This window comes from Hordeum vulgare, chromosome 6H (genome assembly GCF_904849725.1).
Source record: "Hordeum vulgare subsp. vulgare chromosome 6H, MorexV3_pseudomolecules_assembly, whole genome shotgun sequence".
NCBI lineage: Eukaryota > Viridiplantae > Streptophyta > Magnoliopsida > Poales > Poaceae > Hordeum > Hordeum vulgare.
This window is the reverse complement of record NC_058523.1, coordinates 93,785,705-93,805,082: the sequence shown is the minus strand read 5'-3', so window position 1 is coordinate 93,805,082 and position 19,378 is coordinate 93,785,705. Positions and strand designations below refer to the sequence as shown.

Genomic DNA, 19,378 nt, shown 5'->3' with positions numbered 1-19,378 from the left:
AAACAAGCCTATGTGGCTGAAATTGTGCAGCCCAGCGTGCTAATCGGGCCAACAGGCCGGCCCGTTTAGTAACCGGACCGTGTCTGGGCCTGGAGGCGCAGCCCACGGGCTGGCACGACACGGCCTGATTAATAAACGGGCATGCCGTGCCGTGCTGGCCAGGCACGTTTAGCAACGGGCTGGGCTGTGCCGTGCCGGGCCGGCCTGTTTGGGCAGGTATGCCTGGACGCGCGGCTGACCTGTTTTTCCCTGCCGGCGGAAAAAAAATGGGCGGGGAGGCCTGTTGGGGAGTGGCTGGAATGCTAAGCCATGGCATCCCAGCAATCGCCGCCGCCGCCCGCTCCCACCACCGTAATCGATCTCGGCGACGATCTCCTCCGCGAAATCTTCCTCCGCCTCCCCTCCCTCCCGAGCCTCGTCCGTGCCGCCCTCAGCTGCCGCACCTTCCTCAACGCCGTCCGCTCGTCCCCCGTCTTCCGCCGCAGCTTCCGCGCGGCCCACCCACCCCCTCTCCTCGGCTTCTTCTTCGACCCCGAAGGCCCCGCCATCCCCGCTTTCGCCCCCGTCCGCCGCCGCTCCGACCCCGACCTTGCAGCCGCCGTCCGCGGCGCTGATTTCTTCTTCACCCGCCTCCCCGACGACGACGACGCCTCTCCTGGGTGGGCCGTAAGCGACTGCCGCGGAGGCCACGTGCTCCTCTGCAACGGAGAGACGGGGCAGTTCGCCGCCTACAATCCCCCTCACAGGGGCCCTGGATCTCATCCCTCCGATGCCTGACGAGTTCTTCGACGACGGCCACGGCCAAGCCTCGCACCTTGATTGCTTCATCCTCGCCTCCGAAGAGGGCGACGGGCCGTTCCGCTTGGTCAGTATCTGTCACGACGAGTCGCGGGCGCGCGCCGCCGTCTTCTCGTCGGCTAGCAGGGAGTGGCGGATCCACCCATGGTATGAGGCTGTGGCGCCACTGCCTGAACACGGACACTGGCTTAAAGTTGGCACGATGGTGAATGGGTTCATGTTCATCTATTTGATACAAGCAAATGAAGACTACTTGCTCGTGCTGAACACCGCAACACTACAATTCTCTAAGATGTGCCTGCCACCATTCTTGGAAGGGAAAGCTCACTTTGTGTGGCCTGGCGAGGCGGATGGGAAGCTTTGTATGGTTTGCCCAGTTGACTTTGGTATCCATGTTTGGTTCTGGCGAGCTGATGAGGACGGCTTCGAGAGATGGATGCTAGACAAGAAGTTTCAGTTATTAGAGTTAAAGTCGTTTGTTGAGGACACTGGGGGTTCACTAGAAGATGTTGAGCTGCATATTGTGGATACTATCGATGGGTTCGTGTACTTCTCTACCGGTGAAACGTTCCAGAATGTTCATTCTCCATGGTTCCTGTCTTTATGCATGGAGACGGGGAAGCTGGACAAGCTCTTTCAGAAGAGATGTGACAGCCATGTCCGGCCTTACATCATGGCATGGCCTTGCTCTTTGGTAAATAGCAAGCTGTACCCTCTACGTGAAGGAGAAGGTGCTTGACGAAATGTTTGGCAAGGTATCATAACGTCTCATTCTGTCGGCCAATGTATGGATTGTTCAAGTATTGATATTCTGAAGATGAGAAAGGAAAGTCTATTTTATCTTAGACTGTGTTAGACACATGCAAACTGGGATATCTACATTTATAGGTTTCGTCAAATACTTGCCTGTGTTTTTACTGTCATTATGTGTTTTTTGCCAATCATGCCCAAGGACCAGCATTAGAACTAGCTACTAAGTTTAGCAGTAGTGCATGTGTGGCAATACCCGACAGCTCTATAGTCTAAACGACTGGTTGCATTTCTGAACTTGTTCAAGTATTACATTCCACTACCGTCTTTGACAGAGATTGCACTAAACTGCTACTGTTGTCATTTTGATTTGATATTTCGTTTTGTTGCCAGTTGTACTGATTTTGTTTTGGACTGTCTCAACTCCCAATCTAAATACTTGATTGTTTGTTTTCCTTTCCCTCTCACTCACCTTATTATATGAAATGAGATCCCCATCTATCTACTGGGAATTCCCTCAAAAAAATAATCTATCTACTTGGAATACAGAACTTTGCATTTTAACCAAATTTAGGCATGCTTCGATAAACAAAATGTGTTCTATACGAGTGTATGTTGTGCTACCTTTGTCTTTTAATTGAGTATATTAGTGCAAATGATTTACCAGTTTTTGTTTTGTTTTATGAACTGATAAGTCTTTTCAGGGGGGAAAACATTTTTGGATTTTGTGAACCATTCCTGAACTAATGTGCTTTTTTTTTTCTGTTTAGAAAAAGGTCTTTGTTTTATAAAACTGGGATTATTATACTTCATCTTTTGGAAGATTGTTGCAACTACAACAGCATGGATTAAAAGGGAAGCCGCCTGTAGTTCAAGTGTAGTTTATTACTGATATACCAGCTGACATCAACACTGATTACCTCCGCGACACTTCTAATTAACAAATTAAAATCTCTTTGAAACTGGTGACTAACTATTGATCCTTGGGCACCCTGGCACTGTTTTGTACCCTCCAATTCCTGTTTTACACTTTTACCCTAGGAGGAGGAAGATAGAGGTAGATGTGTGCTGAACAAAACTGGTGTTCTTCCAGCTCATTCAATGTTTGTGCCTCTGAAAAGTGGAGTAGTTAGGTTAGCGGGCCACACAAGAACCTTTGATTTGTTATAAAGCACCACTGGAAGTAAAGCCTGTCTCTGGCTTTCCGTTAGAAAAATAATCCTAACTAAAGACAATTTGGTTAAAAAGGTTGTGTTGATCATACTAAATGAATGTTTTTTGGCAATGCGCAGACTGTAGATCATGTTTTCCTTGCCATGAGTTTCTCTGAGATTAGTGTCTGGATCCTTCGTTTTCATGGTAAAGACAGACATTTGGTAGTTGTGAGCTTTGTGCTATAATCTGTTCTACCCCGTATATGGATGACTAGGAAGGCAACATCTTTTGATCATGTTTACTCGCGTGATCCAACAAATGTGGATAACTCATTTGTTGTATTGGTGTGGCATGCAGAAACAAGGCAGGTGGTAGCAGCAGCGCAGCGTCTGTGATCAGCAAACCCCAAGGCTGGGGGCTGATTACAAGGCGCACTGGAGTTGGTTGAACCATGAGATCATGTTCTTCTAAGGCTGTCAATGATCTGAGTAAGAGCAGCGTTGTAGCTACAAACAATGCATGGATGCCGGCTTGTGTTTTTGCCTTTGTGCTTTGTTGTTTCGCCGGACTTCTGTTCAAAACTGAACCTCGATGTGTGTCTTGTTGGTTTCATTGGCCCTTCTGTAAAACTGAACCTGGATGCTTGTCTTCTTATTGGGTTTCGTTCTGAACCTTTAGTCCTTCACCCAGGATAGGAATGTCTAATCGGTAGTGGTAAATATGGCCTCGAATGTAGTACTCCCTCTGTCTTAAAATAACTGTCTCAAAATAGCTCTAGTACTGCTACAAATTTGTACTAAGCTTAAGACACTTCTTTTGGGACGGAAGGAGTACTTTTTTATAGTTCGTGTAGGATCTTGAGATACGTTAGACTGAGGAATGTAACATGCACAGGGCCACTGCTGCTTTGAGATTCGTGCTATGCTTTCTGATTTTAGCAAGATTTGATTTGCTTCATGGTGTTACATTAGGGTTTCTTCTTATTTGAAAGTATAACATGATATTCAGCTGTGTACCATCTGTGTACTGGGACATCCGATCTGTAACAAATGCAGTTTTATTCACTGTTACACGACGAAACAATATTTGTTTGTGTTTGGTACACAACGCCACAATAACACCGCCTTCTCCATGAAAATGAAATGCTTCCGGGCGCTTTTAGACGTGCTCAAGCAAAAAGATGTTGAAGAAGAAGAAGCATATAGGATCTGGGAATGACCTGCAAGTTCCCAAATGGTGTCAACTGTCAATGCGGTCACCGCTGCAGTACTCGCCGTCTTGCATTTTCGCTGACTTGGTACTACAGCATGACCACGATTTCAGTGCATTAGCGGTAGTACAGTTTGTACTACCCTGTACTACTGCTCGCCATGTCCAGTTGATTTCGGTACGTACTACCGGCAGTTCAGTTTAGCAAGTGATGTACTACTCGCTAACCACTTCATTGGCCCAAACGCCATCGCTAGCTCGACGGAGCTCATGGATCTATGACCGATTTGAGATTCAGATGATTACTCAAGCAGGAGGGCAGTAGTCCACACAAGCATAGTAGAGTAGTACGATCTGTAGTACAACAAACGTTGGTCAGTTCTCCACTGCAGTACAACCGGCGTCGTCGCCAAGCTTACTAGTCAGTACAAATAATGGGGATCTCCCGGTTTCAAAAGCTAAGCCATGATTCCTGCTTGCGTCTACGGAAGCTATCCTACTGGGCAAGACGAAGAGGAGGAAGAGCCGCAGAGGTGCCGTTGAGTGCAGCGTTGATGAACCGTCCGGCCATGGCCCGTCCGCCTCCACCGAGGCCGGAGCGGTTCACCGGCGCTGCACGCAATGACGCCTCTGCTTTCTCCGGCGAACCAATCAGCCTTCCGTTCCGTTCCTCTTGCCAACACCATTGACACACAAAGGCGTTCATCAGCTACTGTACTTCTGTAGGCTCATGTGGTGCCGATGGAGGCATGAGGCGGTGAAAAGGAGCTCAGTTGGGCCCCCAGCAGACGAGGTGGTGTGCCTTGCGCAGCTTCGTGTCCTCCGCCGACAAAGAGGCCGGCCGGGGAGCGGTGGCGGCGGCGGCGGCCTCGGAGAGCGAGGCGGAAAGGGCGCGGACCCTGGGCGCGGCGGCGGCGTGTCGGTAGAGCGAGCGGAGCGGGTAGCCCCAGCGGCACAGGCCCGCCTGGTCCTTGAGCGCCTCCACGGCGCCCACGCTCGCCGCCACCACCAGCGACGGCGCCTTCCTGCTAGCCGCCGACGCCATCGATCGCAGCCCCTAGCTCCTGCCCTTGCTTCCTTCTTCCTTCTCTCTCTGCACCGCACCTGGTTTGCTGCTTAAGTGGCGAGCTGCTGTTGTCTCGTCGGGGATCTCTGCGGGGGAGACTCCGCTTTTATACGCGATCGGGGACGCGAAACAGGCGGCGAAACAGAGGAGCGGCCTAGGGAAAACAGGGAGCGGGCCGCCTGTTTTGGACGACGCGTCCGATGAAACGGGGCGGCGGACACCACGTGGCGGTACAAGAAAAGTGCATGCTTTTAAGCGCAGCAGAGCGCCAAATATGGTACGCGCCAGCCGCTAAAACAAGGGCTGCAATTTTTGCACGTGAGCAACCAAAGCATAGAAATACGTCTTTTCATTGAGAATCGTCTTCGTCAAAGAACAACACCGTGTTCCAGGTCATACTTGGATATCACTAGTGCCTTCCGTCCGCGCATGTCCGTCCGTTTCGCGCGTCTATTTGCCTTCCTCTTCGTCCAGAAGGTGTTTACATTGGCGACGTCCTGCGGGTAGTGCTAGCGTCACTCCGCCATGCTTGCTCGTCCGCCTCGACGATGAGGAGGTGGCGTTGTCGCCTACGGTGTTCCTCACGGTACTCGTCGGTTACTAGACGAGGCGGAGGCGTGAGGTCCTGCGCACGCTGGCACGTTCGTGCATTGTTGAAGTTCATCTATGAGCGTGGCCTCAAGAGGCGCCACGCCAGCACGTCGTATGCGTGTGCGGCCTTGTGTGTGGTATAATAGTTTGTTTTTTAGCTGATCATAATGGGGTATCATGTATCTTATCTAGTATCATGCACTTGAAACTAGTAAACATGTTGATGTGACACACAATTAAAGAAGAGAAAGAGGGTTAGAGTAACATAGGTAGATATCATATCATGTTAAATGTTATTCTATTATGTATCCTGCATGTCAATAATGAAAAATCATCTATGATAATAGTTTATGATACTATGCATTATGAAGGTAGTATCATACAATAGTATCATATGCATGATATTACTATATGATACTCCTCACTATGAGTAGCCTTAGAAAGGGAGCGCTACGCGTCTGCCGGCTGATCTTAGTCGTTAGATTTGACACATCAAACGGTCGAGTGTCATCATCCATCATTGCAACACATGTATTGTTGCAAAATTTCTTGCAACACACATCTTATTGCAGAATTTTTTACAACATGTCTTGTTGCAGTTTTGTTTTGCAACTTACGCCTTGTTGCAGATTATTTTTTGAGTTTTCATGTAACAACCATTTTATTGTGGATTCTTTTTTGCAACATAGGACTTTTTGCAAGATTATATTTCTACAGAATGAAGCTACATCCTATCATAATAATCAATCCGCTAATATTTGCAACAAGATCGTGGTTGTTAAAATAGGTGTTTGCATTTACCTTTATGCTTAGGACGTGTGGCATGCAATGAAGGTGAAGGGTGCATCGTGATTATCAGCCGGCTGAGGGAAATCGTTTCCCTTATTACAGATTATTTTTTGAGTTTTTCTGCAACAACCATCTTGTTGCAGTTTTTTTTGCAACCGAAGACTTGTCACAAGATTATATTTCTACAAAATGAAGCCACATCCTATCATAATAATCATATGTTGCCAATATTTGCAACGAGATCGTGGTTGTTAAAATAGGTGTTTGCATTTACCTTTATGTTTAGGACGTGTGGCATGCAATGAAGGTGAAGGACGCATCGTGATTATCAGCTGGCTGAGGGAAATCATTTCACTTTTACAGAACACGAAATAATACTCTACAAATTTATTTTCTCATTCACAAAAGAAAAATGATACTCTAGTAAATTATTTCTACCAAGCCTGGGTTCAAATTAGGGACTGCTGGTCAGCTGCCGCGCGAGCGAATCGGATCTGAGACAGATCTAGTGGGATGAACTTATTTTTTCTACTTCGCATCAGAGATCTTGTTGCAGAAACATTTGTGCAATAAAGGTTCTATTGCAAAAAAATTGCAGCAAAGGTTGTCTGTGGAATATTTTTTTGCGACAAAGGTCTTGTTGTGATTCTTTTTGCAACACAGATCTTGTTGCGAATTTATTTGCAGCAGAGATCTTGTTGCACATCTATTTTTTGCAACAACAGTAATGTTGCAGAAGTGGACAAAGAGCTCAGGCTTGCGTGTTCAAGCGGCCATGGTGACAGAGTTGACCTTCCTACCTGTTGGAGCTTTTTCGGTGTGCCATTGATAATAATTTTTCATCATCTCATCCAATAGCTTTGTGGCAGCACCAAGTGTAGTTGACATGAAGGTTCCCCCGCGGCCGAGTCTAACAGATTTCGCAAGGTAAAGTTCAATCCTGCATAGAAAGTTTGGATAACCATCCAAGTAGTCAAACCATGTGTAGGGCAATTCTTAATAAGAGATTTCATACGTTCCCAAGCTTGAGCAACATGTTCATTATCCAATTGTCTAAAATTCATAATGTTACTCCTCAACTGGATAATCTTAGCAGGCGGGTAATACTTCCCAATAAAAGCATATTTGCACTTATCCGAAGAATATATGCTATTCCTAGGCAAAGATTGAAGCCACACTTTAGCTCCTCCTCTCAAGGAGAAAGGAAAAAGCTTAAGTTTAACAATATCACCATCTACTTCTTTATATTTTTGCATATCACAGAGCTCAACAAAATTGTTCAAGTGCAAGGCAGCATCATCTCCAGCACTGGTGAAAGGACATGGATGTCTCCTAGGGGGGGTGAGTAGACGCTTTAAAATAATTACGGTTTAGGCTTGAACAAATGCGCAATAAAACTAACGTTTAATATGTCAAGCACAAAACGTAAAACAACTAGGCTCACCTATGTGCACCAACAACTTATGCTAAGCAATATAAACAACTAAGTGATAGCAAGATATATGACAAGAAACAATATGGCTATCACAAAGTAAAGTGCATAAGTAAAGGGTTCGGGTAAGAGATAACCGAGGCACGCAGAGACGATGTTGTATCCCGAAGTTCACACCCTTGCGGATGCTAATCTCCGTTGGAGCGGTGTGGAGGCACAATGCTCCCCAAGATGCCACTAAGGCCACCGTAATCTCCTCACGCCCTCGCACAATGCAAGATGCCGTGATTCCACTAAGGGACCCTTGAGGTGAGTTCGATGAGCGAACTCTTAATAGCCCTTGAGCCATTTTCGAGGTGCTCATAGTCCTCAACGAGTTTAGCATGTGCAACTTCAAGCTTATCATATTTAGTTCTAAAATCAATAGCCACCTTGAGAGCTCTATCATGGGATTCCTTTAATCTAGATAATTCTATAGCAAAGGTTTCCTCAAGAGATTCCTCGGTGGTTTGTTCATTTTCAAGAGCTTGAGATAGCTCCGCGATCTCGTTAGCGTAATCACGCTCATGACATTCCATTGTCTCAATGGTGGCCTCATTCTCCTCGAGATGAGCTTCCAACTCCTCAATGTATTTCTTGCCCTTTGTGGCAATATCCATGATTTCGAAGAAGTTGGAACAGCAAGTTTATTTTTATAAAGAGATTTAAAAATCATTTCACCCTTAATTTTTAAGGATGCAATAATATCACTCTCTTCATCATTATTCTCATCCTCATTATCATCAACATCATCATCATGAGATACATTGGGATTCAAAGTAGGAGATACCTTTGAAGCCTTAGCCGTAAGGCAAAAGTGAGTAACAATGGATGATGATGTAGGATCCCTTGAAGCATCATTCAAGGCCACATCTTGTTCCATGGAGTGATGAATTTCCTATGCATTGTTAGCACAACAACTCGAGGAAATATATACATTTTTATCATGGAAACAAGATATAGGAAGCATATCATCATGAGAATTAGTCAAGCAGTTTTTACATGATATGCAAGGACTATCAACACAAGCATGTAAAACATTTAGAGTGCTCGAAGTGTTAATGCCCAAAGATGAAGCATTGCAATAATATAGTGATGAAGTATCATCAACAATAAGCCCACTATCATCATTGCAATGATCTCCACTACTCACCATATCATTACCTTGTGCCAATCCACATGTAGGTGAAGTAGATGAAGTTGAGAAGACCACACAACCGAAGGTGGAGGGAGAACAATCATTCCCACAAATCTTGGACATACCATATTTATCTTGAAGCTTTGTCCACAACTCATGAGCATCCCAAAATGGCATGAGTTGAAATATAACTACATTGCTCAAAGCATCAAAAAGCACATTAGAAGCTTGAGCATTGAGATAAGAGTTTTTCTCATCCTCTAAAGATATATTTTGAGAATCCTTTGGAGGAGAAAAACCCATATCTACAATTCACTCTAAATTTGGGTTCAAGACCCAAAAGTGATTAAGCATGCGAATTACCCAAACATCAACATTTGTGCCATCGAAACTAAGAGTGTCAGTGAATCCTAAACCCCTAGTCGACATCCTTACTCTCTAGGTGGTTAAACCTAATAAAGAGAGACCTAGCTCTGACACTAATTGAAAGGACGTGGATGTTGCCTAGAGGGGGGGGGGTGAATAAGCGCTTTAAAAAAATATGGTTTAGGCTTGAACAAATGCGGAATAAAACTAACGTTTAATATGTCAAGCACAAAACCTAAAACAACTAGGCTCACCTATGTGCACCAACAACTTATGCTAAGCAAGATAAACAACTAAGTGATAGCAAGATATATGCCAAGAAACAATATGGCTATCACAAAGTAAAGTGCATAAGTAAAGGGTTCGGGTAAGAGATAACTGAGGCACGCGGAGACGATGATGTATCCCGAAGTTCACACCCTTGCGGATGCTAATCTCCGTTGGAGCGGTGTGGATGCACAATGCTCCCCAAGATGCCACTAAGGCCACCGTAATCTCCTCACGCCCTCGCACAATGCAAGATGCCGTGATTCCACTAAGGGACCCTTGAGGGCGGTCACCGAACCCGTACAAATGGAAAACCTTGGGGGCTGTCACCGGTACCCGTACAAATTGCTCGGGGCAATCTCCACAACCTAATTGGAGACCCCGACGCTTGCCCGGAGCTTTACACCACAATGATTGAGCTCCAAGACACCACCAAGCTTCTAGGACGCCAAAGCATCCACGATGAACAATCTCTAGGGTACTAAGTGCCAAAACGTAATATGGCTTCTCAAACTTCACTTCCACGTATCACCGTGGAGAACTCAAACCGATGCAACTCATGCAATGGCAAGAACACACAAAGTGGTCAAGTCCCTGATACGTCCATTTTGCATCATGCTTTTATGTTGATATTTATCGCTTTATGGGCTGTTATTACACTTCACGGTACAATACTTATGCGTTTTCTCTCTTATTTTATAAGGTTTACATGAAGAGGGAGAATGCCGGCAGCTGGAATTCTGGTCTGAAAAAGGAGCAAGTTTGAGATACCTATTCTACGCAACTCCAAAAGCCGTGAAAATAAACGAGGAATTATTTTGGATTTTATAAAAAAATACTGGGCGGAAGAAGTACCAGAGGGGAGCCACCAGGAGGCCACAATCCTGCCAAGCGCGACCTAGCCCCCTGGCCGCGCCTAGGTGGCTTGTGGGCCCCCTGTTACCCCTCTGGATCCCATCTTTTGCTATAAGGAGGGTTTCATTCCAGAAAAAAATCAAGAGGAGGCTTTCGGGAGGAATCGCCACCGCCACGAGGCGGAACTTGAGCAGAACCAATCTAGAGCTCCGGCAGGGCCGTCCTGCCGGGGAAACTTCCCTCCCGGAGGGAGAAATCGTCGCCATCGTTATCACCAACACTCCTTTCATCGGAGGGGACTCATCACCATCAACATCTTCATCAGCACCATCTCATCTCCAAACCCTAGTTCATCTCTTGTAACCAATCTCCGTCTCGCGACTCCGATTCTTGTAAGGTTGCTAGTAGTGTTAATTACTCTTTGTAGTTGATGCTAGTTGGATTACTCGGTGGAAGATTATATGTTCAGATCCTTGATGCTATTCAATACCTCTCTGGTCATGAACATAATTATGCTTTTTGAGTAGTCACTTTTGTTCCTAAGGACATGGGATAAGTCTTGCTATAAGTAGTCATGTGAATTTGGTATTCGTTCAATATTTTGATGCGTTGTATGTTGTTTTTCCTCTAGTGGTGTTATGTGAACGTCGAACACATAATACTTCACCATTATTTGGGCCGAGAGGAAGGCATTGGGAAGTAATAAGTAGATGATAGGTTGCTAGAGCGACAGAAGCTTAAACCCTAGTTTATGCGTTGCTTCGTAAGGGGCTGATTTGGATCCACTAGTTTGATGCTATGGTTAGACTTAGTCTTAATTCTTCTTTCGTAGTTGTGGATGCTTGCGAGAGGGGTTAATCATAAGTGGGATGTTTGTCCAAGTAAGGGCAGCACCCAAGCACTGGTCCACCCACATATCATACTATTGAAGTAGCAAACGCGAATCATATGAACATGATGAAAACTAGCTTGACAGAAATTCCTATGTGTCCTCGGGAGCGCTTTACCTCCTATAAGAGTTTGTCCAGGCTTGTCCCTTGCTACAAAAGGGATTGGGCCACTTTGCTGCACCTTTGTTACTATTGTTACTTGCTACTTGCTACGAAGTATCTTATCACACAACTATCTGTTACAGATAATTTCAGTGCCTTCAGAGAATACCTTGCTGGAAACCACTTGTGAGTTCCTTCTGCTCCTCGTTGGGTTCGACACTCTGTCTTATCTAAAGGACTACGATAGATCCCCTACACTTGTGGGTCATCAAGACTCTTTTCTCGCACCGTTGCCCGGGAGTGAAGTGCCTTTGGTAAGTGGAATTTGGCAAGGAAACATTTATATAGTGTGCTGAAATTTATTGTCACTTGCCGCTATGGAAAATAATCCTTTGAGGAGCTTGTTTGGGGTATCTTCACCTCAAATGGAATCACAAGGAGTTGCTCCTCAACCTGCTGCACCTACTGAAAATATTTGTTATGAAATTCCTTCGGGTATGCTAGAGAAACTGTTGGCTAATCCTTTTACAGGAGAAGGAACATCACATCCCGACTTGCATCTAATCTATGTAGATGAAGTTTGTGGTTTATTTAAGCTCGCAGGTTTGCCCGAGGATGAGGTCAAGAAGAAGGTCTTTCCCTTATCTTTGAGGGATAAAGCATTGACATGGTATAGGCTATGTGATGATACTGGATCATGGAACTACAACCAATTGAAATTGGAATTTCATCAAAAGTTTTATCCTATGCATTTGGTACATCGTGATCGGAATTATATCTATAATTTTTGGCCTCGTGATAGAGAAAGTATTGCTCAAGCTTGGGGGAGGCTTAAGTCAATGTTATATTCATGCCCCGACCATGAGCTCTCGAGAGAAATTATTATTCAGAACTTCTATGCTTGGCTTTCTCATGATAACCGCACCATGCTTGACACTTCTTGTACCGGTTCTTTTATGAAGAGAGATATTGACTTCAAATGGAATTTATTGGAAAGAATTAAACGCAACTCTCAAGATTGTGAGTTTGATGAAGGTAAGGAGTCAGGTATGAATCTCAAGTTCGATTGCGTTAAATCCTTCGTTGAAACAAATACTTTTTGTGATTTTAGCGCTAAACATGGACTTGACTCTGAGATAGTAGCTTCATTATGTGAATCATTTGCTGCTCATGTTAATCTCCCTAAAGAGAAGTGGTTTAAATATCATCCTCCCATAGAAGTCAATGTAGTTAAACCCAATCCAGTTGAGGAGAAAGTCATTGCTTATAATGATCCTATTGTTCCTAGTGCTTACATTGAGAAATCACCTTTCCCTGTTTGAATGAAGGATCATTCTAAAGCTTCAACTGTGATACGTAGAGGCTACATTAGAACACCTACACCCGTGAGAAAATTAGAGTTGAACCTAGAATTTCTATTATCAAAGATCTCCTGTCCGACGATGTTGATGGCTGCTACTTCTCAAACAACAGCGCCAGAAATTGACACGTTGACGGAGACTTGCTTGCGTTGGTTTTTCCCTTGAAGAGGAAAGGGTGATGCAGCACAGGAGCAGTAAGTATTTCCCTCGGTTTGAGAACCAAGGTATCAATCCTGTAGGAGAATCTCGTCAAGTCCATAGTACCTGCACAAACACAAAAGAGCTTGCACCCAACGCTATAAAGGGGTTGTCAATCCCTTCAAGATTGATTGCAAAGTGAGATCTGAAGGCGGAAAGTGCAACGAAGAAAACGTGTAAGGCTGAAAATATGGTGTGAAGTAGACCCGGGGGCCATAGTGTTCACTAGAGGCTTCTCTCAAAATAGCAAATATTACGGTGGGTGAACAAATTACTGCAGAGCAATTGATAGAACCACGCAAAGTCATGCCGATATCTAAGGCAATGATCATACATATAGGCATCACGTCCGAGACCAGTAGACCGATACTTTCTGCATATACTACTATTACTCCACACATCGACCGTTATCCAGCATGCATCTAGTGTATTGAGTTCATGACGAACAGAGTAACGCCTTAAGCAAGATGACATGATGTAGAGGGATAATCTCAAACCAATGATGAAAACCCCATCTTTTTACCCTTGATGGCAACAACACGATGCGTGCCTCACCACCCCTTATGTCACTGGGTGAGGTCACCGCACGGTATGAACCCAAAACCAAGCACTTCTCCCATTGCAAGAATCATAGATCAAGCTGGCCAAACAAAACCCACAATTCGAAGAGAATTACAAGGATATGAAATCATGCATAAGAGAGATCAGAAGAAACTCAAATAAGATTCATAGATAATCTGATCATAAATCCAAAATTCATCGGATCTCAACAAATACACCGCAAAAGTAGATTACATCGGATAGATCTCCATGAAGATCATGGGGAACTTTGTATTGAAGATCCAAGAGAGAGAAGAAGCCATCTAGCTACTAGCTATGGACCCGTAGGTCTATGGTGAACTACTCACGCATCATCGAAGAGGTCATGGTGTTGATGAAGAAGCCCTCCGTATCCGAATCCCCCCTCCGGCAGGGCACCAGAACGTGCCCCAGACTGGATCTTGCGAAGACAGAAGCTTGCGGCGGTGGAAAAGTACTTTCGATGATTTCCTGATTTTTTCTGGAATTTATGGGAATTTATAGGCGAAAGACCTAGGGCAGAGGTGGCCCAGGGAGCCCACAAGCCTAGGAAGCGCGGCCCCCCTGGCCGCGGCTAGGGGGCTTGTGGGGTCCCTGGTGGCCCCCTACCTTGGTTCTCAAGCTTCCCGATCTTCTTCTGTTTCGAAAAAAATCTTTTTGGAAGTTTTATTCCGTTTGGACTCCGTTTAAAATCCTCCTTTGAAAAGGGTCAAAAACACGGAAAAAACAGGAACTGACACTTGGCACTGAGTTAATAGGTTAGTCCCAAAAAAGATATAAAAGGCATACAAAACATCCAAAGTTTGACAAGATAATAGCATGAAACCATCAAAAATTATAGATACGTTGGAGACGTATCAAGCATCCCCAAGCTTAACTCCTGCTCATCCTCGAGTAGGGAAGTGATAAAGACTGAATTTTTGATGTGGAATGCTACCTAGCATAGTTGTCCTTTGCAACTTCTTTCGTGTGACATGAATGTTCAGATCCGTAAGATTCAAAACAATAGTTTGCTATTGACATGAAAACAATAATACTTCAAGCAAACTAGCAAGGTTATCATGAAGTTTCGAAATAACAAGGCCAAAGAAAGTTATCCCTACAAAATCATATAGTCTAGCTATGGTCCATCATCCCCACACTACTAATTTAAATCATGCACAACCCCGGTATTGGCCAAGTAATTGTTTTCGCACTCTTACTTTCTCAAACCTTTTACAACTCTCACGCAATACATGAGCGTGATCCATGGATATAGCACTATAGGTGGAATAGAGTGTGGTGGTGGTTGTGAGGCAAAAAAAGGAGGAGATGGTCACATTGACTCGGCGTATTAAAGGGCTATGGAGATGCCCATTAATAGATATCAATGTGAATGAGTAGGGATTGCCATACAAAGGATGCACTAGAGCTATAAGTATGTGAAAGCTCAAAAGGAGAACTAGTGGGTGTGCATCCAACTTGCTTGCTCATGAAGACCTAGGGCAATTTTAAGGAAGCCCATCATTGGAATATACAAGCTAAGTTATATAATGAAGATTCCCACTAGCATATGGGGTGACGAAACGAGAGGCTCTCAATCATGAAGAACATGGTGCTTTTATGAAGCACAATTGTGGAAAAAATAGTACCATTGTCCCTTCTCTCTTTTTTTATTTTCTTTATTTATTTGGGCTCTTGGGCCTCTTTTTTTCTATTTTTTTATTTGGGCTCTTTGGGCTCTTTTTTTTGTTTCCTCACATGGGAGAATGCTCTAATAATGATGATCATCACACTTTTATTTACTCACAGCTCAAAGCTCAGAACAATGATGACTCTATAGGAGATGCCTCCGGCAGTGTACCGGGATGTGCAACGATCTAGCTTGGCGTATGACGTTGAAACATCTCGCTAGCTATCTTATGATCATGCAATGGCAATATGAGAGTGACGACATAAGTCATGAGACAGAACGGTGGGAGTTGCATGGCAATATATCTCGGAATGGCTATGAAAATGCCATAGTAGGTAGGTATGGTGGCTGTTTTGAGGAAGGCATATGGTGGGTTCGTGCACCGGCAAGAATTGCGCGGCACTAGAGAGGCTAGCAATGGTGGAAGGTGAAAGTGCATCATACCATGGACTCACATTAGTCATGAAGAACTCACATACTTGTTGCGAAAGTTTTTATTAGTAATCGAAACAAAGTGCTAAACGCATACTCCTAGGGGAAGGGTTGGTAGGTGTTAACCATCGCGCGATCCCGACCGCAACACAAAGGATGACAATCAATATATCAATTATGCTCCGACTTCCTAACATAGAGGTTCACCATACGTGCATGCTACGGGAATCACTAACTTCAACACAAGTATTTCTAGATTCACAACACCCTACTAGCATAACTCTTAATATTAGCAAATCCACGTCTCAAAACTAATTGAGAGGAATCAAAACTTCTCTTTCTACTCAATGCACATGAAGATGGAGGTTTTTGTATCCTATTTGGGTACCTATCACTTTTGGGACTACTTTCATAACACAAGCCAACTACCAAGTTATGCACCGCCGTGCTCTAAAAGATCTAAGTGAAGCACATAGAGCAAAATTATCTAGCTCAAAAGATATAAGTGAAGCACGGTGAGCATTCTAGCAAAATCATGATGAGTGCATGTCTCTCTCAAAAGGTGTGCAGAAAGGATGATTGTGACACAACGAAAATAAAATACTCCTACGATACAAGACGCTCCAAGCAAAACACATATCATGTGGTGAATAAAAATATAGCTCCAAGTAATGTTACCGATGGATTGAAGACGAAAGAGGGCATCCCCAAGCTTAGGCTTTTTGGTGTCCTTGAATTTGGCTTGGGATGCCTTGGGCATCCCCAAGCTTGAGATCTTTCCACTCCTTATCTCTTTGTCCATGAGAACATCACCCAAAACTTGAAAACTTCACAACACAAAACTTAAACAGAAAACTCGTGATAACATTAGCACAAGAAAACAAACTACCACCTCTTTAGGTACTGTAGTAAACTTTATTTCTATTTATATTGGTGTTAGATTACTGTATTATCACTTTCCATGGCTAGTACCCCCCGATACTATCCATAGTTTCATCAAAACAAGCAACCAACTCAACAAAAACAGAATCTGTCAAAAACAGACTAGTCTATAGCAATCTGTATACTTCGTATACTTCTGATACCTCAAAAATTATGAACAATTACGAATGCTTGGGAAAAAGGCATATAAACCAGCATAAAAAAGAATCAACTCAAAATCTCTTTCTGAATAAAAATGAAAAATAATCTCGTGAGCGAAAAGTTTCTGTCTTTTCCAGCACGATCAAACAACCATCACCAAGACTAGTCATAAAGGTTTTGCTTGGATCAAACACAAAAAGAAACACAAAAGACACAATCACAACATAATTATGATAGTGTGGACACAACAAAATAGAAAGAAAAAGATAAATTCATTGGGTTGCCTCCCAACAAGCGCTATTGTTTAACGCCCTTAGCTAGCCATAAAGCGATAGAATCACGTATCGTCGTCTTTGGTGCTCAAACCATAAGTAGCCCTCATCATGGATTCATAAGGCAATCTTATTTTCTTTATAGGAAAGTGCTCCATGCCCTTCTTTAAAGGAAATTGAAATCTAATATTCCCTTCCTTCATATCGATGATAGCACCGATAGACCTTAGGAAAGGTCTACCAAGAATGATAGGGCATGTAGGATTGCAATCAATGTCAACCACAATGAAATCCACGGGTACATAGTTCCTATTTGCAATAATAAGAACATCATTGATCCTTCCCATGGGTTTATTGATAGTAGAATCCGCAAGATGCAAATTAAGAGAACACTCATCAATCTCATTAAAACCTAGAACATCACATAAAGACTTTGTAATCGCGGAAACACTAGCACCCAAATCACACAAAGCATTGCATTCATAGTTTTTGATTTTGATTTTGATAGTAGGTTCCCACTCATCATGAAGCTTTCTAGGGATAGGGACTTCCAATTCAAGTTTCTCTTCAAGAGATTTTATCATAGCTTCGACGATATGATCGGTAAAGGCATTGTTTTGGCTATAAGCTTGTGGAGAGTTTAGCATGGATTGCATCAAGGAAATGCATTCAATCAAGGAGAAACTATCATAATTGAATTCCTTGAAATCCACAGTAGTAATTTCATTACTACTCAAAGTTTTAATATCTTCTACTCCACTTTTAATGCTTTTAGCATCAAGATAGATGGACTCCGAATCAGTGGGGAATTTTTCAACCAAGGTGGATTCATATCCAGCCCCATCATCATTAGATTTGACACAAGAAAACAAAGATTCAATGGTAGTTGATAGATGATGAAGCATTCCTACTCCCTCGAGGGGAGCCGCATTGGTTTATATTGATAGGTTGCCTTGTTGTGCAAGGGATAGATACAAGAGTTTGAATACAATAGGAGATAGAGGAGATAGAGGAGGAGGTTGAGATTACAACGATATCTCTATATTCTAACACCCTCCCTTAATCTCAACTACCTAAATTAAGATTACTCTTGAACTCATCAAATGGTCGTGTTGGTAGTGCCTTGGTGAAATCATCCGCCACTTGATCTTTGGAGGGAATAAACCGTATCTCAAGCTTCTTTGTTACAACCCTTTCTCGTACAAAGTGAAAATCAATCTCTATGTGCTTTTTTCTAGCATGAAACACTGGGTTTGCAGACAAGTATGTTGCACCCAAGTTATCACACCATAAGCATGAGATCCGATTATTTTTAACTCCCAATTCTGCAAGAAGTGACTCAACCCAAATAACTTCAGCAGTTGCATTAGCCAAGGATTTATACTCAGCTTCTGTGCTTGAACGTGATACAATGGCTTGTTTCCTAGGACTCCAAGAAATAAGATTTGATCCAAAGAATATAGCAAAACCTCCAGTTGATCTTCTGTCATCACTACAGCCTGCCCAGTCAGCATCAGAAAATGCACTCACAAGAGTGGAATTAGAACTTTTGAAATGAAGTCCTATACCCATAGTATGCTTTACATATCTTACAATTCTCTTAACAGCTGCCCAATGTGCAGAAGTAGGTGCATGTAGGTACTGACAAACTTTGTTAATAGCAAATGAAATATCTGAACGTGTGAGAGTTAAATATTGCAACGCCCCCACATCACTCCTATACCTTGTACTGTCTTCCTCTTGGAGTGGATCTCCTTCATATGCCGAAAGATTTTCTGAAGAAGACAAAGGTGTAGGTACTGGCTTGCAATTTTTCATCCCCATACGAGACAGAAGTTCAGTGATATATCTCTCCTGATTTAACATAATTCCATCTTGAGTTTTTCCGACTTCAATGCCTAGGAAGAAGTGCAAATCACCTAGGTCTTTTAAAGCAAACTCTGAGCTTAGGTCATGGAGAAGAGCATTGGTGGCATTTTGTGAAGAACTTGCAACTATAATATCATCAACATATATAAGCAAGAAAATGACCACTCCTGCCTTGTTATAAATAAACAAGGATGTGTCAGCCTTTGAAGCAATAAAGCCAAGAGATTTCAATTGCAAGCTCAGTCTAGAATACCATGCTCTAGGTGCTTGTTTCAAGCCATAAAGTGCTTTATCAAGTTTGCAAACAAAGTGTGGAAGTTTCTTACTTTCATACCCAGGTGGTTGTCTCATGAACACTTCCTCTTCCAGAACACCATGCAAAAACACGTTCTGTACATCTAGCTGTCTTAGGCTCCATCCTCTGGACACAGCAATGGCTAGCACAAGTCTGATAGTTGCAGCTTT

The 19,378-nt window shown here is 43.5% G+C and overlaps 1 protein-coding gene and 1 pseudogene across 1 annotated transcript; one reads left to right on the top strand and one right to left on the bottom strand.

Annotated features, from left to right (window-relative positions):
• Positions 1–246: 246 nt before the first annotated feature.
• On the top strand, positions 247–1,553 carry LOC123403147 (annotated as a pseudogene).
• Positions 1,554–4,252: 2,699 nt separating this feature from the next.
• LOC123403149 lies at positions 4,253–5,864 on the bottom strand. Its single transcript, XM_045097113.1, has one exon. The coding sequence runs from the start codon at positions 4,955–4,957 to the stop codon at positions 4,682–4,684; it is 276 nt and encodes a 91-aa protein (XP_044953048.1). The 5' UTR covers positions 4,958–5,864; the 3' UTR covers positions 4,253–4,681.
• Positions 5,865–19,378: the final 13,514 nt, after the last annotated feature.

Excerpts from the sequence above, each read along its gene's own strand:
- LOC123403149 (XM_045097113.1), bottom strand. The coding sequence starts at position 4,957 with ATGGCGTCGGCGGCTAGCAGGAAGGCGCCGTCGCTGGTGGTGGCGGCG.